Source organism: Corvus kubaryi, unplaced genomic scaffold, assembly GCF_017639235.1.
Source record: "Corvus kubaryi isolate FWS band 111438036 unplaced genomic scaffold, C.kubaryi_AGA036_p1.0 138, whole genome shotgun sequence".
Taxonomy (NCBI): Eukaryota; Metazoa; Chordata; class Aves; order Passeriformes; family Corvidae; genus Corvus; species Corvus kubaryi.
Genome location: NW_024580672.1, coordinates 2961119 through 2986573, shown reverse-complemented (window position 1 = coordinate 2986573; position 25455 = coordinate 2961119). Strand labels below are relative to the sequence as shown.

General features: G+C 37.4%; 1 protein-coding gene across 9 annotated transcripts in view; it reads left to right on the top strand.

The window, feature by feature from the left end:
- KAT6B (lysine acetyltransferase 6B) overlaps positions 1 to 25455 on the top strand; it is a 111252-nt gene that overhangs the window by 41005 nt on the left and 44792 nt on the right. For 4 of the 9 annotated variants that reach the window (XM_042018620.1, XM_042018619.1, XM_042018618.1 and 1 more), the window contains 5 exons: positions 12388 to 12496; positions 18279 to 18394; positions 18557 to 18638; positions 19643 to 19775; positions 23699 to 24630. In XM_042018620.1, the coding sequence (XP_041874554.1) occupies positions 12388 to 12496; positions 18279 to 18394; positions 18557 to 18638; positions 19643 to 19775; positions 23699 to 24630 (1372 nt within the window). Of the gene's footprint in view, positions 1 to 12387; positions 12497 to 18278; positions 18395 to 18556; positions 18639 to 19642; positions 19776 to 23698; positions 24631 to 25455 lie in introns of those variants that run through there. The other 5 variants (XM_042018623.1, XM_042018625.1, XM_042018626.1 and 2 more) reach the window with 3 other exon arrangements.

Here is a 25455-nt window from a genome sequence, read left to right as displayed (position 1 = left end):
CTGTTTACATTTGGAACATGAAAAGCATGTCTTTTTTATTGGTCACTTAATGTGAACCTCAGTTTTTTTTAAGGAAACGAGCTTGGGCTGCAGGTATTCCTTTTTTTCCCAAATTGTATAATTTATAGTTGTTTGCTTAAAGCTGAGCCCCCTTTAAATGGAATATTCAAACAAAAATTTGCCAGGAGTTAAAAAACGGGGTAGTGCTATGTTATTTCTGAACTGTATGGATGTGAATGGCAGAGCTCTCACGGCTGTGGAGTCAGGATCTCAAACAGAATTTGAAGTCTGGAGGGAACTTTCTCTATTATTTATGCTGCAGGGCTTTTTCTTTGCTTCCCCTCCACAAAAACAAAAAACCCCACCAAACCAACCAAAAACCCCCCAAAAAAACAACAACAAAAAAGGTATCCCAGTGGAGTTAGGTTATAATCTGAAAATTCAAAGGTATGGATGTTGAACCTTTCAGATGTTGACTTGTTTATTAAGACTTCTTGCTAGTAATGAAGACCTCCACATTTTATTGTAAGCATCTAAGTAGAGAGAGAAAAGGCCTCTTCTGTGGGTTGGGCTATAGAGAGGTCTTAATAGCCTGTTACTGAAGTGGTCATGTTTTAGACAAGTAGTTTCCAAAACTTTTTCTGCCCTCTTTGAAACTTCTGATTTGCATCACTGAAGTGCTTTTTCACAAATCCTTGCTTTTTGCAAATTTCAAGGAGACACTGTGCCCATCCTAAATGTAAATACTCATTTAAGCTAGTTTTGCAGTTAAAAAACACCATATGTAATTTTTTGTTTTCACTATGTTGATGGCATTCTTATGGTGTAAATGCTTAGTTGTAAGTCTTTTAGATACTGGAAAGTTAAGGCACCAACAGACAAGATTTGTAAATAATAATTTCATTCAAACTGTTAAGAAACAGTGGTATAGTCAATCTTCTGGTTGTGTCTCAGGATCCACTATCTACTTGGTACTTCAGACTGGTTAGGGGGAGGTACTTTTCTCATACTAGCCTATATGGGAGCCTGAAATATGTAGTCTGTAGGGATTGGAATTGCAGGCTTCATTGCAAGGATCAGATTTTTGTTGTATTTATCTGTTGTTGCTAAAACAGCTGAATAGCGCATGCACGAAGTGAAAAAGTGAAACATGAAAGTGAGTTGTTTACTTGTCTTGGTCTTACAGGCTAATCCAGTCCTAAAGACTTTTCAGTGATGTATACAGGGTAGCTCTGGTCACGCTGCTTTGCCATTTCCATTGAGATACAGTATTTTCTCCTGTATGCAAAGGAAGAGGCAAGGGGGAAATCTTTGCACCGAAAATTTTGTCATGGATTCCTGCTGTATGTTTTAATGAGTTTATCACTGTGTCTTGTGCCAACCATGTTCCGCACTCATATGGAATTAGATCAAAAAGTGTTTTTGCAGTTCCACTGCACAAAAAAATGTAGTTTGAGTATTACTAGTGAGAGTTTTATTGTAATGGCCAGGGCCCTTAACTGTGGGTGATGCTGTAGGTACAGGTTATTTCACTGGTTAGCTCTTTTACTGGATGGAAGCAAACAGGGACTGCTTCCTGTCAGAGCTGAAAGGAGTTGATTCTAGAAGACTTCAATTTCAGACTTGGGTATGGTCCAAGAGTGCTGTTAGATGGATTTGCTAAGTGATGATTTCTTAATTCACTCTTTCCTTTGGTTTTACCTTTTTGTTGCAGTTGCTTATCACCTTCTGTTGGCTATCAGCAGTACAGTTGCTGCTTTTGAAGCAGAGCAGAACTACCTTTGAAGCACTGTTGAAAAATCCCTCACAAAATTACAGTCAACAAGCTATTGACTTAATGAACTTTGTTATGACCCTTCTCCTGTCCTTTTTTGTGTCCTTTTGCACAAATGCTGATGCTAGAATTCATATGTTTTCCTTGAGTAGCATGGCAATTTAATATCATTGGTAGGACAGAGAATGGCCTCATGAGCTTCATAGACTTTAATACTTGGAAATAGTGTGGAAAATAAATTGAGACCAATGCTTGAGAGCCTCACTGGATTTGTTTCTAAAAGCCACGCAATAGAAGTTGCTGCAATAATTTTTTTTTTTTTATTCCCCTTTTCTTCCCTGGTCCCCCAGCTTAAATGTAATACTTAAGGCAAATTTTAAGCCTCTTTCCTTCAAGAGACTTTCATTTAATTTTATATAATAGGCCTACTTGAAAGCCTTTCTAAGAAAAACTGGTCTTCTGTGAAATGTTTACTGGCTTTGTTCTGAGCTGTTCGAGCTCTGGTTTACATCACATGGCTAGCTGGCAGTGCTTTATTATATTCTAAGGGAGATTATTTTACTTTATTTGTAAAATGACCTACAGTGATCTGGGTTTTTAATTATGAAATTGCTTTTTGATTTGGGGCATTATAATTTCTTGACAGTATGTCACTATTGAACATGATGTATACATACAAAGAAGCAGAGACTGACAAAGCAATCTGTTTCATTTGTTGGAAGTGCCAGCCTCTGGGGTAACTCCTTGGGGTATAGGGCTACTGTGCCTATTCACCTTTATTATTCTCTGCCATGGATTTCAGAACACGATCAAGCAAAAAACTGCTACTCTCCCAAGTCTTGTATAAAATGCACTGTATGTACTTTACTGAGCTGGCAGATTTTCAGTGGCTTTGTGTCTTGAGCAATGGCTTGTAAAGGTAAATGCCTGCGAGTGATTTCAGTATCTTGGCTGTTGAATAAACTGCTTTTCTTCTCAAGAATAAAGTTCAGTTCCTGTCAGGGGAAAAAAAAATGGAGCTGTTAGCATTTAATCAGCTGTTTGTCCAGCATTCTCTTGCTTCAGGAAGGAGACCAGGAATTACTTCATTTTTAAATTAATAGATAGATAAATAAGTAGATTTTCATTACTTGTATTACTCTGTAGCTCACCTGACAGAGAAGTATCTTAGTGCTGGTGTTTTTTACTACCAGTGACTAAAAACAAAAGGTCAATGGCCAAGCTGCTGCCACTTGTTGCCTGTAGGAATTTGAGCTTAGCCAAGTCATTTTTCTAGTACTTGGGCCTTGGTAAGAGAAGTGGCTGTGTTATTTACAGTGATATAATTTATACTGCATTTGCTCTTGAAATAATTGAGCAGAAAGGATGTCAAGTTATATGCATGAGTTAACACTAAATACTTTTTTAAACAAAACCCAAAATGTACACAACAAAAACAAAATGTAAGTGCTCTCTATTTAAAGCTTCTATTTCCTAATCATATCAGTGGAAGAAATCCAAAGAAATAGTTGTCTTGTAATCCCATATCAGGTTCTGGAATTTGTGGCCATAATAATTTTGCTTTGGTCCTAATATTTTTCCCTTGCTTTATATTTTACCCTACATGAGGCAACTAGGCAGGATGTGGCTTGACTTTGTGCGGAAATTCACCTACTTCATCTTGGAGTAGAACAGGGCCCTGCTTGTTTTATTTAGAATTGCATTTCAAACACTAGCCCAGTTTCAAAAAGCCCTGCTTCTGTATTTAGTATACTGCTATTCAAATCTAGATTGTGCTGACAGTAAATTTGCCCCAAAGAGTAAACTAGATAAAATATGCATATGATCAATTTAATATGCAATTAAACATTTTCCCTGAGCAATTAGCATCAAGACAACTAATAATTATCCTGTGCCATGCTGCAAACATTATACGCATTTATGTAGGATGACTTTGGTAATAAGTTATGGATAAAAATATGCATATATACAAACATCTGAGTAAACATAATATCATAGCAATGAAGCATGTGCTTTTCATACTGAAGTTTATTTAATCCGCTTAAAAAAAAAAAAAACTTTTCCCAAAGAATGTAAAAGTTGACATGCTCATGGGATCATGGGCTGTGAATTGCACCACTGCTTACCTTGTGGTTACATGTGTCACCTGCTTCATTCTAGTTGCAGTGCAGTAAAAGATCAAATTTGGAGTTGGAAAATGCAATCCCATTTGAACAACTGTATATACATGTGACAAAAACCAGTGGACGCTATGTTTGGAAGTCTCCTAAGCATATAAACAAACTGAGATAAAGAGGACATTATGGAAATTAGCAAGGGATGAGAAGGATTGTAGAAAGCTAGATACATAAGGCACTTTACCTCTGAATGAATACCTAGTAGTGTACTTGAAGATGAGACTTGTAGGACATCATTTTTATTGTAAAGAGTGCGTGACAAGTAACAAATGTGTGATGCTCTTAAGACATCTAGATGGATTTAAAGAATTGAGTTTTGAGGGAATTGGGAAGAGCAAAAACTCTTTACTTTAGAAAAGAAAAATTTAACCTACATGAAATGAAAAAGTGTCACTTGGAAGTTGTGGCATTCTTTGACTAGTGATAGGTATGTAAGGAGTAACACAATTTATGGATAATCTGCTTGGTTGGATTTGCAGTAGTGATTTCACTTTGGTCTGTGAGAGTCAATGGACTACTTGGAGAGGGAATGAAGAAAAGCAAGCCTGTTGTTGGTGCGCTTGAGGTTGTTTTGTTTTGAAGAGTGTAATTTAACAAACACAAGCATACAAACAAAAGAAGTCTTTTAGCCAGAAACTGGATATTAAGATGTTTAGATTTTTAGCCAGTTGGTGGTCTCAAAGTAGGCAAGTAAGGGAGCGGAAAGGATGAAGTTTAGAATTAAAAAATTGTGGAGCCCCTTAAAATTTAAATGTTATTGAATACCATTTCAGATGAGTCTGAAGACAAAAGTTTTCTATGTCTTAGGTGTCAAGAAAATGGAACTGAGTTATCTTTATATAAAGTCTAACTTAGAAATGTGTTTTGAATTATTTCCTGAGGGTACCTTGCAGAAGGTGAAAGAAGGGGTCAAACCCAATTGTAGTTAAATGTGGAATTGCCTACATGCAGTACCGGTGTTGCATGGCCTGTTCAGTTTCATCTATTTGATAGAGACAACTTAGATGTGTATTCCTGAAGGAACTATACTGCCAACAGGTATTAATAACATAGCTGAAAAGTGTTAAAATAACTTTTTTCCCTTGGTCTTTTCACTTCAAAACCATTGAAGATAGAATTTCAGGAAGTCTGAAGACTGCTTGGCCCAAGGTTATGTTTGCAAATGTAGGTGATGCTCATCAGAATTACAGGAAGATGTAAATAGAAAACTGCAGTATATATTGGATGTATTTTCAGCTTGAGCCATTGATAACCTGATAAGCAAAAGTACCTGATAGTGGCAGGTTCTGTAGCTGGGCTCTAATCTCCCAGTGGAGAATGCCTAAGAGGGAACTTGAGGATTTCCTTCTTCATAGCCCAGTTATATTAATAGCCTTGGCTACAGAAGTTTTTATTATTTAAAAACACTCTTACTATTACAATGGAAAGGTGAATACATTTTTAAATTGTTTGGTCCCAGTTGCAGGACCAAAGCAGGAAACCTACAAATTAAAGAACAAATTCCTTCCCATTCACGAGGGAAAAGCTTGCTTTCTTCTGTAGTGCTACCACAGTGTGCTGCTATTGACTAGGGTGGAGTTTTATAGGATAATATTTTGGGTTTGTGCTAGAAATGGTGTTGGAAGTGTAGGGGTAGTGTTGGTTATTACTGAGCAGTGCTTACACGGAGTCAAGGCATCTTCTGCTTCTCTCACATCCCCACCAGTGAGGAGGTTGGAGGTGTGCAAGAATCTTGGAGGTTATCTAGGCAGGACAGCTGATCCCAGCTGACCAAAGGGATGTTCCATACCATTATGCTCAGTGTATAAAGTGGAAGTGAGAAGAAGGCAGTGGGGTACACCAACACTGGGCGATGGTGTTTGTCTTCCCAAGTAACCATTCCATGTCAAGGGTCCCTGCTCTCCTGGCGATGGCTGAACACCTGCCTGCCCGTGGGCAGTGGTGCATGAATTCCTTGGTATGCTTTGCTTGTGTATGTGGCTTTTGCTTTGGCTGTTAAACTGTGTTTATCTCAGCCCATGGGTTTTTACTCTTCTGGTTCTCTTCCCCGTCCCTATGTGGGGGTAATGAGCTGTATGGAGCTTCGTTGCCAGCTGGGGTTATACCTGGCACATAAAAGTTAACACAGGATCACAGAAGGGATACAATTTAAATAAGTAAAGTATCAGAGCTTCTTGACAGAAACAGTAGCAGGGCCTATGCTTATGCAAGCCTTGTTTTTAGATTGACTTCAGTAGTCCTGTGTGTCTATTGAATTTGGACTATAGTTGGAAAGCCTCCCTTCTGTAAGTGAAGAGGCTTTATATTCATTCTGTTGAAAATGAAAGCTGAGCCTCCAGAGGACTGGGAGACTTAGCTGTATTTTTGAACTGCTGCTTTGCACGTTTCTCTAGATGTCTTCTGTGCTTGCTTTGGGTGGTGGTTTTTCAATGGAAAAGGGAATTTTAAAATTTTCAGTGGATATAAACTACAAACAAAACATGAATGCAGGTTGGCTTATGTGCAGCTAATTAAGTCTAATCTAGTATTACTGTTGCAGTTAGATGGCTTTGGGGTGTGTGAATCCAGGAGGACATGAAGGGTTTTTAATTTACTCTTTTTGCATAATTCTGGGTATCTCTGATGGTTACCTTGTATATCACAATGCCTATAGAGACATACCTTTCAAAGTACAGGAGGGAGATGTGAGCAGAGAAAGCCACAAAGCCACTGTGTAGTAAGGAAGTGAGTTTTATACCAAAAAAAAGGCACACAAACCTGCATTCTAGCAGTGATGGTAATCTTTGGGGGGAAGAGGAGAAGTTTCAGTGTAGCTTTTCTTCAATACACACCATTTATGCAGTTAATTGATTTAAAGATGCAATAAAGGAAGTTCATACCCTGGTCAGTCCTCTCTTTTTGGAATTGTCCTTGTGCTGGTTTTTGCTTTGTGCTCTTTGAGCGTGTAGCTGCTACATTAAGGTTTGTAGCAGGTGTAATGTTTCCACACTTCTGCCTGTCAGGATGTGTTTGCCATCATTTGAGTTAGTGTGTACTGTTTACCATGCTTTGTGGGCCTGTAGGTCTAACATGGGAGCTACTGGATAGTTACCAAGTTGTTTTAAAAATTCAGAGTTTAGTTTAACTTATGGTAACTAGTTCCTGAAACATGATGATTTTTTTTCCCAGATGTGGAAAGTAAACTGTTTTTTACACACACAGAATGGATGCAGGAACGGGATTGCGGCTGAAAGTACTCACAGAACTGTCTTGCCTGTGACCAAGAGCAGCTGCTTCAGTAGCTGAGACAGAAATCAGTACCTGTTGCTGATAAAGCTTTTACTTTTCAATATTAATATTTTTAAAACCAGTATTTAGAGATGCTATTGGCAGTATTTCTTGTTCAAAGACTTCTTTTTTTCAAACCATGGTAAAAAGAAAAAAAAAAGAAAAAAAAGGAGTGCAGATAGTCCTTGAAGGTACTTTGTGAAAATGTAGGTGTTCTGAGAAAGCCAGCTTGCTGCTTCTGTCCTTCCTAAGGCTGTAAATAGGCTGAGACCAGGACAGTGGATCTGTATTGAAGGTTATGGCAGCTTCATTTTCAGTAAAATTTGCCTCTCTATCCTGTTAACCCCGTAATTACTTATGTGTGCTGTTCCTGTTGGTAGGATAACAGAGATCTAATGTTCAAGTATCATTCATAAGGATGTGTTTTCCAGCAGGTTGTCAGATGATGTTGAGGTGGTTCTGAAAAGGCACGGACAGGCAGTTGCAAATGTGAACAGTTGAGGCTTTTGGTTTACTAGTCAAGTTTCTTGGGACTGTGTGCAAAACTTTTAATTTCTTTTAATGTCTGTATAACACTTAATGAGATAGCACTTAAGACCGTAATTGTGTGTACACAGCTAATGCCTAACAGTTTTCAGACAATCTGTTTAAAACCTCAGAGTGCTATAGCAATGCAAATAGGAATCCTTTTGCTCTGAGTGGGATTTGTAGTTTTGGGTAACTTTGCATGCTCAAAAATAAAGTAAAATAAAACTTTTTAGGACCTAATGTGACTACTTTGGTGGTGGGATGTTAAAACATGCTAAATGCCTTAAGAATATCATGGTAACTATAAATACAATCAAATAAGCATATAAATTCTACAAGCACAGAAAACACATAGGAAAAAAATTGTTATTTTGGGCCGTAGTTCTGAGACACATTCTGGCATAAGGTAACAGAAGTCCAGCTGAATTTTTACCAAGGATTGATTTTGTGCAAAATTTTGGCAAAGCTTGTTGGTTTCTCAGAATAGATAGCTGTGAGTCATGAAAGTAAACAAAATAATTTACCAGTTGAATAAATGACTTCTAAGTCTTTGCTTAAACAATGAAACTGCACTAGTTTAACTAATGCTAGCACTATGTTATTTCTAAAGTAGTGATGATATGAAAGGTGGTTTTGCCTATGGCAGGGCAGTTGGAATTAGATTTTTGTCCTTTCTAACCCAAACCATTCTATGATTCTTTATTTTTCATGGACCGGTCAGAATGCAGAATATGTAAAGACTGTGAGCATATAGGATAGTGGGTCCTTAATGTTTCACAACATGTGAACTATGTCAAATAGTAAAAATGCTTTGGGATTTTTTGGTGGCTTTGGGGTGGTTTTTTTCAGATGGATCAATTACAAAACACTTACTGAAGGCACTAAACCAATATTTTTTATTTTTAGTCTTTATCCATAGCACAAACTTTTATTAAATGTGGGTTTTTTTCTTGTGTTCTTTAGTGACTGAAATAATGAAGCTATAAACAAAATTTAGTGTACACACATTCATATAATTTTTAGTGAAAACTGTTTCAAGTGTTAGAATAATCACAATCCATTATTGTTTAGAGTAATTTTAAAATGATAAATGTTGTGAGATTAGATTTTGGTGGTGTGTTTTGGTGGTACCATATTGTCATACAGTATGTGGTTTTGACACTCTTTAGAGGATTGATGGACTGCAGTGGTTGTATGTATGATGTTTTAAGGGATTGATTGACTATGGCAGTTGGATGTGTGATGCTTAAATAACTACGGTTCAATTTCTGCTTGGAAAGTAAAATAAAAACCCAACCTGTTTACAGGTGCTGAGTTGATGGTCTGTTATTGTTCCATGGTGTGTGTATATATGTTTTTTTTTTTAATCCAATTGCCTGACTGCTCTTCGTGAAGCTTCAATTTCTGAATGCATGTTGGCATAAGGGATGAGTTTTCTGTAAATTTGCTCTTACTGCAATTGGGAATACAGTTATTACACAAGGCAGTCTTTTAAATTTGAATGTTCAATTTCTAGTAACCTAGCAGACTAAACTGTTTTGCAAGTTGTCATTTACCTTGTTCGCAAAATTAAAGGGATGAACAATTCTTCTCAGCCTATTAGTTGTGTTGAAGCAATGGTATGTTACTGGGTAAGTGTTATTCAGGCCTCCCTTGTGTGAGAGCAGACACCATACTCCTAAAGTTTTTGTAATGCAAATGTTAATATTAAATATTAACACAAAAATATTACTGGTTCATCTGTAGTGTTGAATAACTGCCTGTACTCCTTCCTGTAAGAGATGGAATGGAATTAACCTTCCTGAAGACTAATCATTGTTTTTCAAAAGATAATGATATGTGATGGCTATATTTTAGAAGATAAACTACTGATTAGAAAAAGAGATTAATTTTTCTTACAGTTCTCTTTGATTAAGGTAGGAAGTGCATTGCTGTTTGGACTACATTCTGCTACTGTAAAAAAGAACCAGCTAAAAATACCCACCAGCACCCCCCCTACCCACCCCCAATTAACCCCAAACCCCCTCAGTTTCTGCTAATTGAGACAGTTGTGAGCCAGAACTAATGCTGCCAGTATGAATTCAGGTTTGCTTCCCCTGTGCAAGCTAAAGCAAATTGAAACAATGTCTTGTTTACTGTGCTGACAAGAGTGTGTGTGTATTCTTAAGTTTCAGTAGTTGAGAGATCAGACCTTGTAATACAGTTATTAATGTAAATGTCTTCAAAGTATATGCTGGAGCCTGTAAGTTTCCTGGAAACTTGTATATGAAGTGATAGGGTTTGCGAGCTCTTCGTGATTAGTTTTGGTATGGGAACATCAATCTTTGTAGCCCTGAACTGCCAACAACCTTTGTCCTTTATTTTACCTTCAGTAAAAAAAAGGGGGGGGGGGGGGGGGGCATGTTTGAAATAGGGAAGTAAATGAATGTTGGCTAATGGCCATGTCTTTTCCTAGAGCAAAAAAAAAAAATCTTGGAAAGATAGATGAGATTGTGGACCTGGATTTGAATGATGTATGAAGCTTTGTAAATTATTTATCAGAGCAAGCCTTTTTGAAATGGCTAAAGCACTGTTATATCGAAGAGAAGGAGAATGGTATGGTTGCCAAGAGGAGATTTTTACTGGATTCCACTGAAAGAATAATCTTTCTTTTAAAATTATCTGTATTAAACTTTAAGTAGCAGTTAAGAAATGTCCAGACAATGCTGCAAATTCTGTTTGAATAGCTCTGGACCCTTTTTCTGCTGATGATTATTGGCATAGTTTATGTATTTTGGTTTTTTTGTAAATACCATTTTACTCCAGTGGCTTAGCTGATAAAAGGAAAATGATGGGAAAGATCTGTTGAATTATGGTATCTGACTGGCAAGAATAGTAACTAAATACTTTTATTTATATATACAGTGTTTTTAACAAGTGAAAAATTCTGCAAGTAATTTGTGTATCCCTTCCCACCTTTAGAATTACTGATCTCATTCAGTGTCATCCTGCTAAAACTGACAATACCCATAGTGCTTTTTTTTTTGAGCCATGACCATTACTGAAAGCTGTCTGTCCAAGCTTTATGTCCAAGTAGCAATTTCATATTTCAGCTAACCATATAATCCATAATGGAGACCTTAGTGAGACAAAAGACTGCAGATGACTTGTTCCTGTTAGTTACAAGAAGACTTGTTCCTATTAGTTACAAGAAAGTAATAGCAGTTCCCTTTTGTAGATCATGGAAGAGAACACACATCTCCTTATGAACAGTCTTCAGCTCTGTTTATCTTTTATGTATATTCTTTGGGGTATAAAAATATGTCAGTATTTCAGTAATTGGATTGTGAAGAGTTGAACAGTGAGCAGACCTTCTGAGGACTAAGTTTTCAGAAAAAGTATGGTGCCTCAGGGTATGTTTAGATAAAAGTATGTTTATATGTGTGCTCCTCTTCTATGGCTAGGACAAACTTACCTTCCTGCTGTCAGTATTCTTCATGCTGCTTGACTTAAAATGATCATAAAGCTTAATAACGTAAAAGTAGTTTCGATATGTCTGTGTTGTATTGTGCTGAGATATAAGGGCACATCACCATGGAACTGATTCCTTCACGAGAATACCCTTAAAAACAAGCATTCCCCACTTCCCAGGTCTGTAATGGAATACAGATTTATAGGTCAAGTGAAGATAGCCTGCCAGCTTTCAAAGTATTGTAGCATAAAGAGGAAATGTAAAATGAAGGTAAAGCCAATAAATGATTACTGTGATATATTAAGCTAACAGCATTGCCTACCTGAATCTGGAAACTATGAATTTGCGAAAGATACCATTTTAATCTCAGTTATTGTGATACGCTCTGCTAGAAGCCAGTCTGAGAAGGTACTCCATTATTTGAGTATCCCATTTGGGAGAAACAGTTGCATATCATTTTATTTATTACAGACCCATTTACAGACACTTCCATGTAGTCATTAATGCATTAATATTTTGGATGTTGCAGGTTAGTATTTTCATTAAAGATCTAAAATGTAATGCAGAAACTATATAATAGATATTAAATCTCTGACATTGGAAGATTTGCATGGTTTTTATTATGGTTGGGTATCAAAGCTGTTGGGACTCATCAGACTGGAATGGATAACTCTTGATCTGTTAAATCTAGTGCTTTTACCCTAACATGGTAGTTTCAGAGGGAGGTATGAGTTGCATTAGATTTCCAAGTAATAAAATATGTCATGAATTTGAGAGTTTTTGGTAAGTTTGTTTTCTTGTGTAAAGGAACTATAGTAATCTGTAATAAAGACTAGTTTACATCTTGATCTTTGAGCACTATTACATTTGAAGAACAAGTGATTGTGTTCTGGAGTTGCAACTGTGTGTGCAGTAGTGTCCCAGGTTCTAATTTTTCCTTGTTTTGTTAACACTAGTCTTGTGTTGGAGATGTTTGCATGGATTAATACGTAGGGTGCTCATTATGGGCCAATTTAAAGTTTGTGAAATATGTTAAGATAAAAACTTTGTAACAAAGCTAGCAAAGTGGATGTTTGCCTTGGTGATTAATATGTAGTACAACAAAATGTCAGGTTAAAGCCATGGAGGCTGACGAGTTTTGGTTGGTTTTTTTTTTGGTTAGCTAACTGTCTGTTTGTTTTTAAATCTAGCCACGAGCTGATCCCATCCCAATATGTAGCTTTTGCTTGGGAACAAAAGAATCGAATCGTGAAAAAAAACCAGAAGAGCTCTTGTCTTGTGCAGATTGTGGCAGCAGTGGTAAGTTGGCTGAATTTACAAATACTAGAAATATTTATATTTTAATATGTCTTTTAAAAAATATTTTGAACTTGTGAACCTTACCCTCTTTTTAAATAAAGGTAGATCGAGAACTGAAATCAGGGGGGTGGAAGAGTTTGTTGTTGTTTTTCTTGGTTTTGTTTGTTGATTTGGTTTTTTTTAAACTAGAATTTTGTCATCTGTATAATTAGGATAATTACCAATGAGAGGTATTCATGAATACTTCGACATGAATTCATCTTCATGTCAAAGTATAGATCTGCTGAGTAAATTGAGAGGGTGAAACCACACTTGTACAATACAAGAATTCAGTTATTGTTTGGGATCTCTGTTGGCTCTGAAAACCCAGTTTTGCATTGTGACATCAAAGATCAAGAGTTTTGCTTGCACAGATTTGCAACATTTCGGAAGCTGAGGAATAATCATAGTAATAAAGACTGTGTAGCAGTCTTTGCTGCTGCATATCTTGTGTATCCAGTTCATTTTTAAATAAAATTATTCTGTTACTCAAGAGGGAATTTGAATACTGTTTCAGGTGAGATACTACATTATTTGTGCAACCTGTTACTTGTCAGGCACAAGATGATGACGCTACTGATTGCATGTCCCTTGCTCCTATGTGTTGCAGCAGCTCTTGCAGACTCTGTGGCTGTGTCTAATGCAGGTGCTTCTCTTCTCTGTGGTGACCGGTGATGGAGCCCAAAGGAACAGCCTGAACTTGTGTCAGGAGAGGTTTAGAAAAAGGTTCTTCACCCAGAGGGTGGTTGGGCACTGGAACAGCTCCCCAGGGAACTGGTCACAGCACCACCCTGGCAGAGCTCAAGAAGCATTTGGACAATGCTCTCAGACACATGGTGTGACTCTTGGGGATGCCCTGTGCAGGCCCAGGAGTTGGACTCGATGATCCTCGTGGGTCCATTCCAGCTCCGGATATTCTGTGATTCTGTGAATCTGGAGTCCATGAGTATCATAATTTTGTAGGTATGCTGAAGGTAGCTGTGACGGTACCCAGAACGAATACATAAGTACTTGAATAAAGACAAAGCAGTATGGATAAAAACATGTTTTCAGTTAATCAGGATATGTTTTTGATTGTCTGCTTCTCAATCTGTCACCCTGATAGTTACTTTGTATTTTAGCCAGTGTATTTTTTAGTATATTTTAGCTAATTATTACACTCTGAAACAAGAAAATTACTTTTTTAACCTGGTATGCAACAGCAAACCCCATAAATTTTAAATTGTCTTCCTTTAGTGGTTTATAGGTTTCCTCTATTTTCAAATCTGTTTTCTGATATTTGGAAAATTAATAGGGTTTATGCTTGGTTAGACTCTGGTGCACAGAATTTACATTAATCAGGTGAGCTTAGAAATCAGCTACTCTTCTGTTGTGTAATAATCCCCTGGTGGGTTTTAAGACACTTTAGAACTGGAAGTCTTGACTTTCATGGATCAGCTTCTATTTGAATTAACACCGATATATTCTCTCTGCCTCATTAAGACTAAATTATCTTTAATTAGTTCCTCAGATGTATTAGATATAAGGAATGAAATGTTGAGACTGCCAATCAGTTTGCTGGATGGCTAAACTTTAGCTACTGATGCCTGACTAAAATAAAAACCAATTTCAGTGCAATTTATAAATAACAAAACTTCACTCAAGTGGAGTTTTATTGTAATTGGATTTGTAATTTTGCACATTGCAGTGTATCTCAAAGCTGGTCTTGCTGTCTAACAAATAGAAAAGAAATTGCACGTTGTGCACAGCAAGCAAATTGTTCAGTTGATCAGAGATTAAATTGCAGTGCCCACTACTGGCATGTCTGTTTTCACTTTTTGTGTCAAGTTGCTTTTGTCTTTTCAGGTAGTGTTTCTGCATTCTGAAGCAGAAACGAGCTGGACAACTGCACATTTTTGTGGTATTTGAGAGGATAAAGTATTGGGGTAGTAGAAATGAAATGCGCTGCTATGTCAGTTGGCACAGAGGATTTTCTCAAGAAGTAAGATGAGGGATGTCAGATGTGAGAAAACAAATCCCATTACAGAAGCAGACGTAGTTCCTCTTTGTTTTGGTTGGATTTTGTGTTGGTTTTTTTTTTTTTTTTCTTTCCTGCTTTTTCCCTATCTCTTGATTTCAAAAAATCAATACACTTGAGAACTGGAATCAAACTCTACTTCTACTTTTCCAAACAAACAAGATGTGTAGAAGCAATTAAAGGCTGCTGCTGACAGATTTTTATAAGGGTTTGAAGTTGTAGAATGAGGAGGGAAAAAGTTGAGTGACTGGAGAATTATAATAAATACTTTTTTAAAGGGGGAAAAATAGCTAAAAGGAGAACACTTGTGGGTACTCTCAAATTGTGTATTATCCTGAGGAGGCAAGAGGGCTTACTGATCAAAGATGGGTAGAGGAGGCTGGAGAGCAGGGCAACAGAGACATTGGACTCAGGTCAAGAGAAAGAAGAACAGAAAATGTTTGGAAACAACTGGGCAGAGATAGCTTTCTAAGTGAGATTTAGGGTATGCTTTAGTAATAATGGACTATAGAAATTGTCTTAATTAGTGCTGTCTGTGTAACGATATTGGGCTAGTTGAATAAAATGAACTGCTAAGAAATTGCAGGTAGAAAAAACTGGTACATCCCCAAGATAGGTGCACTGACCATCTCTGCTCATAGTTGAAGTCTCCCAAAATAATAATAATGCTTTCTACCTAAAAGATTATCAAACACAAGTTGAGAGGGTTTTTTTTCTGTATTACCTTGTACAGTAGTTCCCAGCATTTGTGTTAAGGTTAAAAATAACAGGAGATCTTGGCATAACTTATTTAGCACTGTGTTAAATTGTAGTCACTGATCTAATGCTTGTTCTTTTAAAAGACTAGTTGTTTCATCAAATCCTTAATGAATAAACAAGGCTCAACTTTGTGAGGAATACACAAAAGTGGGTGGGTTACAGAAATTGCCTTCAGTCACAAAGGAATGAGACTTTCACTTTTGACTTGTTGATCTCACCTATTTCTGCCATGTCAGTGTATAACAAATCTTAACTGTTCAATGAATTTTAAGGTGTTTCATTTTAAAGTAGGCCTATATATATATTCCTGGTGAAATTTTCCAGCTTTCAAAGGTCTAAATTTCCAGTAATCTGGTAAACTTGTTTGATACATTAAAATGTTGATGTTGCTGACTTTTAAAAGAAAGTCATGTGGTGAAACCAGGAGAAATTACCAGTTTAAATACTTCAAACTAGTGCTGAAAACCACTTGGAGATTTATCAGCTCCTGGATATGGAGAAGATAGTATGTTTTTAATTTCAGTTTAGATTAGTTAGAGCTGAAATACTGCAAATTTGGAAGCCCAAAACATGCTTTCCTTCAGCTCTCAAATTAAAAGAAAATAGCTGTAAAATCAGTGAAGGACACAGTAACTTCAACTGACTACAGAAATCTGTTAAACTACAAAATCTGTCTAACTGCTATGACTGTAGTTAAACAGAGTTCCTTTTAAAATTGAAACTTGTTGGTTACCACTTAATGTCCGGTAGGCATTACCCTATACATGTTATTGTTACATTTGCACTATGTCAGTTTGTCTAAAATGAGTAGTTTAAGTATTATCAGCTATTAAAGAACAATACTATATGGGATTTTGAAATCTAAAGATTTCTGGGCTGTCTCTGCTAGTGCATACCTAGAAAAGACAGTGAAGGAACATGGCAAATACATAGTGATGGTTCCCATTTGCACCCTTCCAGCTTCTAGTTACTCGTGGCTCAAGGATTTGGAATTGCAGGCAGAATCTTTGTGTTTAATACCAGTGGAATTTTTTTATTGAGGTTTTTGTCTGATAATAAAATCTGGCGCCTAAAGAAATGTATTAAGCTGTGTAATTGCTTGAATGAGAAATGTTCCATTGGTAGATAAGATATATAAAGTAGCACAGTTACGCTTAATTTGTTCAATCAGTGTTTACCAGCCAGTGAGAATGGATGTTTCTTATGTTTATACTTCACAGTTACTTACTTAAAATTAAAATCAACAATTTTAACTGCAGCTTGCTCCTTGAAATAAATATCTTCTGTGCAGGGTAGGTAACTGGAATTAAATATATTTACATGGAGGTGATTGGTTTATGACTACACTTCAACGTGTTAATACAGTTATTAAGTCATAGTTGATAAAATAAGTCTTTATGTAGATATTGATAACTAATATCAGCATCTCTAGGGGGTTTCATTGAGGGCAACAGTATCTCATTGAACTAATCTCTGCAGTTATAGTATATTTGTCACTTTCTTGAAAGTGCGTACTCAGTTTTAACCACAAAGGATGTTGGGATATCTTAAACTGTATGCTAAGAATCAAATGAGTTATGCTTTTTCAATATCTTTCTGAAACTACTCTTTGAATTTATTATTGATTTCTCCTTACTAATAGATTATATCTCTGCATTTTATTTTGAGAATATGCACAATTCAAGTTGTCTTTCAAAGGTTAACAATGAAGTGGTTTAATACACAGAATAAAATGAAGTAAAATCTGAAATTGTCATTTATTCAATTGGCTTTTGCATTCTATCAGTTGTCTTTGCCATTCATGCCTCAGTCCGCTAGAAGACAAACATAGCGAATGCTCATGGATTAGACTGTATTTTTGTTTGTGGTGTTTTAGCTCAGTCCTGGACTGAGAAACAGTCGATAGAGAAAGTCTGAATCACTGTGACTACAGCATTACCTAGAAGAAAGCACTCATCCCAACTCTTGACAGTGAGAAGAAAGCGCCTTTCATGCGGACCACATCACTGCAGCCATCTCTAAGTGCAGCAGCATGGCATCAGGGATTCTTATCTCTCTGACAACTTCTGTGATGTTCTTAATAGATAATCTCTAAGTATAATACTGTAAAAAAGTGTTTCCCTGGGAAGGTTTATCCCTTCCTATTTAGCAGTGCTTTTATCTTTTCTGGATTAAGGGGACACTGAGGTTGTTGAAGACATGAAAAAATCACTGCCAGTATTGCCTAAGGTGTTGGATGTGTTCAGTTGTCTGGTATCTTCTGTTAATTGGAAAAGTCACGTAGGCCTTCAAGGCTACTGTGAAAAGAGGATGGTCCTGCCAAGGAAATTTTGTGTTTTGTGGGAGATGGTAGTTCAACTACTCCCAGGCCCCCCTCCTCACCCACCCCTTCAATTTTAAACCTATTGCAGTATGTCTTTCTTATGCCAATTGCCAGATGCTTTTTTTCCCTTTTTATTACTCTGAAATTGTTCTTTGTGTGTAATTAAGTAATAAGTTGGAATGAAAAATGCATATAGTTTGGCTGTTCAGTTTCTCTGGTAGATACTTAGTATAGTAAGAAAAATAGCTAATATGGTTTTATCTAAAGATTTCCTCAGTTTATTTTGCACTGCCAAAAAAGGGGAATGTGGACAAGTTTATAAATACACTTTTTTCAGAACCAATAACAGTTTAATATGCTATGGAAATAACGTGGTGAAAATAGAAGTTCAGTTTTAGGTCCTTATGTAGACCATTCAGAGATGTCAGTTACAGTAGAAGTCAGTTTTCTACCTGTCTTCATGAATGGGTTTCACAACAGTTATTCTGTGTATTTGTATGCAGGAGATGAGTTAAATAATGTGTTGCAAAATTCTGAAAGCAGCTGGTGCCTGCAGGGTTCTGGTGGTGGTGGTTACATCATGCTGAACTTAATCTAACCAGTCTTAAATCTCAAGCTCTCAATAACGTTTTGGTGTTTTTTAGGACATCCATCATGTTTGAAATTCTGTCCTGAGTTAACAACAAATGTGAAGGCCTTGAGGTGGCAGTGTATTGAATGCAAGACTTGCAGTGCGTGTAGGATCCAAGGCAAAAATGCAGTAAGTTGGACTTGAGTGTTCCTGACTTGTCTTTGTTTATAGTAGCTTTATAATTAGCACATGCACAAATGCAAATAATTGATGTACAACTTCAAGCAATGCTATATTAAGTCTTTCTTCTTTCCTTCCTTTTCTCCACCCCCTCATCCCTGCTGCCCTCAGGATAACATGCTTTTTTGCGACTCCTGTGATAGAGGGTTCCACATGGAGTGCTGTGACCCGCCACTATCCCGAATGCCAAAAGGTGATCTTAAAAACCCTTTCCATGAAAATACTTTCATTTGCAGTCTTGTATGAAGTGACCAAAACCTCTTGAGCATGCTAATTTGGTTTTTCTTTCCAACAATAAACAGTATGATTTCATTCCTATCAAAGCCAATTTTATTTGTCATTATGTGAGGAGTTTTATTCTCAGGAAAATAATAAAGGTCAGCATATAGTTGACCAGATGAATTCACTGTGTAATGAGTTGTTGACCAGTTTATTGAAGGTGAAATTTTAGAAGGGCTGTTAAAATGCTTGGAGTATATATACCAACAAAGAAGTCCTTGGAACATGTAGGAGAGACTCTTCTTCAGGCCTTTTGTAAGAGTAATCAGAAAAACAGGCAAACAAAACAAAATGCATGTGTCTTCAGGTTCTCTAACCTCTAGATTTCTGATTTATGGCACCTCTCACCTTTGCTCTTACATCTTTATGCCTTTCCCTATTTAATCTTAAAGTTACATTAAAGACTTTCTTCAGTTCTTCCCCTCCCAGTCCACAGCCTTATCTACAATAAATGTTTAGACGTGGCTATCTGATGCTAAAAGGATGCTAAATTCAAGTTGTGTATTAAAACAAATGTACCTAGGTGTGATCTGAAATATTCTTTAGCGTGCCCTACCCTAGTGGCTTTGTAACACACATATAAATTTTTTACCCCATCTTAATTGTGTCTGAAGAAAGATCTAGGTGGTTTAAGGAGGGACAAGCTAGAACGGAAATTCTTCTAGGAACCTAATTGCTCGTAATCTTTTGTGTGATCCTAGTTGCCTCTTGTTTTCCCCTTTCCATGAGCACTTTGCTTTTAAAAATTTCAGAGTATGGGTAGAGGTGGATCACTTTTTTTGGTCCACTTTCCCTTCCCTATGTCCTGTTCAAGAGATAATTTGCTGACCTTGTATTTACTTGGTATGTATCTTGGTACACACCTGCAGTACAGATTAGATAAATTGTGTACAACTAAACTGTTTTTCCTTTATATAGGGATGTGGATTTGCCAGGTCTGTAGACCAAAGAAGAAAGGGAGAAAGCTGCTTCATGAGAAAGCTGCGCAAATAAGGAGACGATATGCAAAACCTATTGGACGACCGAAAAATAAATTAAAGCAACGAATGTTGTAGGTTTCTCTTGGTTTTTATTTCTTTAAAAATTTCTGAGAATGAAGTCAGATAAGAGTTTGATACAGGTTTAAGGACAGTTTTGAACTCTATTTCAAGTTGGGGAAAATAGATAATGAGTGATTTAGTATGTGCCTTCCAGCCCAATGTCCAATAACTTCTAAATTATAGCAGGTGCTTTTGGTGTCATGTCAAAAGGTGATAAAAAATTCCTGTAACTTAATTTTTCAGATCACGTAAGTTTTTATCAAAAATTGTACTTATAGCGGATGCAAATAAACTTCTGTATAATAACATATGCTGCAGCTGTCTTTGAAGTGTAGCTTCAAGTAATTGAAGTACCTACAGAATACACAGTAGGTAGTATCAAGCTGCTTACCTACAACTTCAGGAGACTGTTCTGCTCAAAGAGCTGTTTGAAATCTGTATAAAAATTACTTAATTAGTTAAAATCAGCTCACAAAACCCATTCCAAGAAGCAACCTATACAAGTAATAGAGAAGTTCTGGTTTCAGTGGTACTCTGGAAAAGATTATTACTTGAATTCTGTTCTTAAGGTGCCACTGGTTACTGGAAAAAGAGATTGCAATTCCTCTTGCTCCTCAGTACCGTGTTTATCTAAGACAAGAGTGTGCTGTAATTTTTTTTAGCATCTGTCTTCCCAGGAAACACTGTAGTTGGACATTGTAAGTCTTGGTTAAAGGATTAAGTAGTGTTCAGATACTGAGTGGACATTACATTGAGTGTTAAACAGGAACAGGTTCTGTGTCAGCTACAGTAGCATGGTGCCCTCCATCATGTGTTCCTATCCACCCATACCTTTTTTCCCCCTATTTAAATATTATTTAAATGTTTGGCTATGTCAAATCAGCAGCTGACTCATTCTGTACATTGTGACATTCTTCTCTACAGTCTGAAAACCTGTCTCATATTATTCAGAGTTGCATGGGAGCTGCTGTAACACTTTGCATTTTGCAAAACAAGGATTTTTGAAGCCAGTGGAGCCCACATGTGAAAATAGAAGAAAAAGTACTTACAGTATAGCCCACTAGTCAAGCTGATGTACTTGAGGCTGTGCATCTTGCTGTGTTCTCTTTTCCCTTTCTCTCTGGCAGCATCTTTCATCTTTTGGTTCTTGTCCTAAAATTCAGTGTATGTTGCTGTAGGAAAGTCATTCAGGACAAGAATAAAGTGTGACACTATATGAAAGTAAAGGATGTAGTTGTACTGGCTCATGAGACCATGCTTTTAGACTGGGTGAAACATTGTACTTCTCCATTCTCCTCCTGAATAAATAGTCTAGGAATCTGAAGGTCATTGAAATTTCTATATATCATTGTGTGTGCATAATAAAAATATTCCCTGTATCTCTAGCTATACCTTGGGCTTTACTGTACCTCTGGCTTTGCCCTTTGAAAACACATAAACCTTCCAACAGGAGGTTAGGGCTCTCTTGTGGTTCAGGAGTGGTACTCCTCAGCTTAGTGCTGCTGCTGGGACTCCCCAAACCACGTGCTGCTCACTTGCCCCCTCCCCTTGCCTGTGGCTGGAGAGGAAACTTAAGGCACAAAAAGTCAAGATCCCAGGCTGAGATAAGAACAATTTACTGGAAACAGCAGTGAGATAAGAAAGCAAGCAGTAACAGCTACAATACCAATAACCAAGTGTACAAGATAGGCAAAAGAGTTCACATGTGATTATTTGGAATGGTGTTACCCCGCTGCTCCCTGCTTACCTGACTGGAAAGAACGGCTTCTCCCTGGGAAAGAGTCCCTTCCCCTGTCCGCGGGGTTGTACAGAATAATCCCTAAATCCTGGCCATGCTCCCCCCAGCTACTGCGGAAATTAACCCTGCCCTGACCAGAACCAGGACCAGTTCTAATACAGTACTGCCATCTTACTTCTCTACAGACATGTCTTTGATTTGGGTTCCCACAGTGGATTTAGCAGCAATGTCCCCCCGACACTAATTCTGCTTCTCGTCCTTCCTCATACATGTAATAGAAAGGTTGGAAATGTTGTGAGGGTATTACCGTTATGTTTTGCTATTGAGATTCTGAGCTGCAACTTCTAAGGTGAACATCATTCTAAGGGATGTAGAAGTTCTTTTAGCATTAATATTTTCATAAAGGTTTTCTTTGTAGCAAGTGAGCTGCATGAGCATGTTACAGGACTACTTGGGAAGCTCTTTATAAAATAAATATTTACAATACTGCCAGCGCATTTCCGTTACTTCAATGTCTCATATATATAAAAACAAAGTACTCTTGGTTTGGAAAAACAGTGGTTAGAGATAGAATAAGAGAAGAGACTCTTCCACGTGAAATCCTATTTAAAAGTGATTGTGGAGTATGGAAGACAATAGTGTCAAGCATAAAAAGTGTGTGGTCACATGAAATACGGGAAGGTTAGCCAATGCTGCGTAGTCCCTGTATGTAGTACAAAGAAAATCTGTCCAGTGGCACTGGCATAATTTTTGCCTGTTGACCGTCTGTAGGAAGCCCTTCACAGGCAAATTACTGTGCAAGATTAATTTAAACCAGGTGTGTGCTGGCCTCTGGCACTGCTGGTGATTACTACATCTGGTACTGAGAATAGGTCATGTGATAGACTTAGGATTATGATGCCAAAGGATTCAAAAGACTAGGGAGTTTTTGGTTTTGTTGCCCCTTAGGAACTAACCAAATTTAAGGCTGTGTGGGTGGAAAAGGGGCTAATTCTTTAACTGGTGAGCCCTTGGAGGTAGTAAACCAGATGGTAGCCCTAGGCTGTTGAATCTCTAATTAGAAATAACCTGTTGCAATTTACTTCAGTATCTCAATTAAGAAGGTAAAAATCTGTGGAAGAAAACTTTCTGCTGTGAAGTAAATAAGCTAACTTCAAAGAGCAGGATGGAAAAGGGATGAAAGAAAGCATGTGATACAAATGTGTCTTTCTTTGGTTTTGTAATTTGATCGTGTGTCCTGATAACTATTTCTTTTACTGCGGATACTTTAAAAAGTTCAGTTTCTGTGTGCTAGAATATACTGCTCTTCAGTGTAGTTCCTCTCTTCAGTTATTAGCAACTAGTTAAACCCATAATTCTGCTGTCACAAATGCTGATTTTCGGTATGCCCTTTTTCTTCCTAGCATTTAAATAAGATTCACCACTCTGTTTTTTCCAAACACCTTCCATGTTAGGCCTGATAAGTTCATGGCTTTTCTGCAAAAGCACTTGGTTGTAGTTTTACTCCTTCCTTTGCTATTTTTGTTTTTTGCTATTTTTAGGATTTCTAAACAGTCTATTTCTTTGGTTTTGTTGTAATGCTCTTAATAAACCACCTACCTCATTTGGCTTTTAGATCTTTGGTGGTAATTTTTACTGCCACATTTTACATGATCCAACAAGAGTGTGGGGAAAAAAATAGCAGTTTCCTGAAGATTGACTGTATTGCTTTAAAGGATTAATAGACTTTCTCTACAGTTTAAGCAAACACAGTCTGAAGTTAACTGGTTTGATATCATATTAAGACTGAAAGCATTCATCTCCTCTGTGTGTACAATAAACTCTATGGTGATGGAGCGGTTGTTGTACAAACATGGTGTAATGATATTTTTTCCAAAGAAGCACACTTTGGCTGTGCCTAGAAGTATGTGAGAAGGCTGTATACTTGGGAGATCTTGCTTGCCAGCTGCTTCCATTTATATATACTGTGGACTGTCTTTTAAAGATAAGAGGGGAGGGGGAACAAAAAGGAAAAGGGGAAAAAAATAGCTGGATATTATGTCATAGTGTGAAATGTATTTCCAAAGTGTGTATGTCTTTAAATTTCTTTAAAGATTTTTTTTAAGTACAGTGGCCAAGGTAACTTGTATAAACTGCAGTACTATTTGGCAGTTAAGATTTTGAATGCTGATTTTTATTTTTCTGATTTTTGCGTAGGTCTGTAACCAGTGATGAAGGATCCGTGAATGCATTCACAGGAAGGGGGTCACCTGGTAGGGGTCAAAAGACTAAAGTCTGTACCACACCTTCATCTGGTCATGCTGCATCTGTGAAGGATTCAAGCAGCAGATTGCCTGTTACAGACCCCACTCGGCCTGGTGCCACCACCAAAATCACCACCACCTCCACCTACATATCTGCCTCTACACTTAAAGTTAACAAGAAAACCAAAGGGCTCATTGATGGCCTTACTAAGTTCTTTACACCATCACCTGATGGTCGCAGATCACGAGGTGAAATAATAGACTTTTCAAAGCACTATCGTCCAAGGAAAAAGGTCTCTCAGAAACAGTCATGCACTTCTCTTGTGTTGGCTACAGGTACCACACAAAAGCTAAAACCTCCACCTTCTTCACTTCTACCCTCAATCCCCATCTCTGGTCAGAGCCCCAGTTCTCAAAAATCCAGCACTTTGACTTCTTCTAACTCTCCCCAAAGTTCTTTCAGTCAGTCAAGCATACCCTCCTTTAGTAGCTTTCCTAGCAGCAGTCAGCTAAAGGGACTCTTTGATGGACTCTCTCATATCTATACCACTCAGGAACAGTCTCGAAAAAAGGGTCACCCAAGCTATGCACCCCACAAGCATTTGTGTAGTAAACCAGAGTTGTCTTCCACACCAACACCTAATAGCTGTTTCTATGGGAAGAAAGAGGTTAGGAGTAGGTTTATTTCTCATGCTTGTGCCTCTGGATGGGGTGTGTCTAGAGAACATGCTTTTAAAGCAATTGCTCACCTCAACAGAACAGCTTTCTTTAAAAAGCACAGGACTCTAGGCAGATTAAAGTATAAAATGACCCCTCAGATGGGGACCCCCTCACCAGGGAAGGGGAGCTTGACAGACGGAAGGATTAAACCTGATCAGGATGATGGTAAGCAAAGGTCAAAGTGCCAACCAAACCTGCATCCCGTCCAAAACCAAAATTCTTATCACATAGGTCTTAGCTATTTCTCTCGTTCTTACTTCACTTTCATACAAAAACAACAAAACCTTGAGCTTTTATCTAATGCTGACTAAATCTCCAAAACATTTTTGGTTGGGTTTTTTTTTCTGACTAATACCACACCACTTTTTTATTATTTTTTGCATCTGTAGTGACACTAGGAGCCCCAAATGCCTTCATAATGTTGCTTATGGCTGTGTAGTACCGCATGAGTAGCCACTTGTCATGCTACTTCCTTGTTCTTCCCCTGCCGTTTCTGTGGCAGTAGTGCTGTCATCATGATTGTGTGCTATCAGTGCTTATAACGGTGGGCATTTCAATTCATTTGCCTCTGCTCCATTGCTTTTTCATGAACAGTTCCATCGTACTACAGTCTCCACAACACTTGATCTGTACTGCTGTGAGCTACCTTTTTTATAATTACTCTTATTTAAGAAATGTTTGAATGCAGACTTAGCTTAGCATTAATCTTCAAGTTTTAAGGGCTACTTTTTTTCTCTTGTGTTTATTTTTACCTTCTAGAGTGTACTGGAATTTATCGAGTGGCATAGTTCTAGCAATAGAATATATTCCATTTCATGAGGTTCAAAACTAATTTAGTAGAACTGGACTACAAAGGCTTATACAGACAGACAAGTACCAAAAAATAGCTCATGCAGCAGAAAACTACAAAACAAGAAGGGGGGGGTGAAGGTTTCACTTCTGTTGCTTAGTAATCCCAAATTTGGTTAAAAGGGGAGCCAAGCCATATCA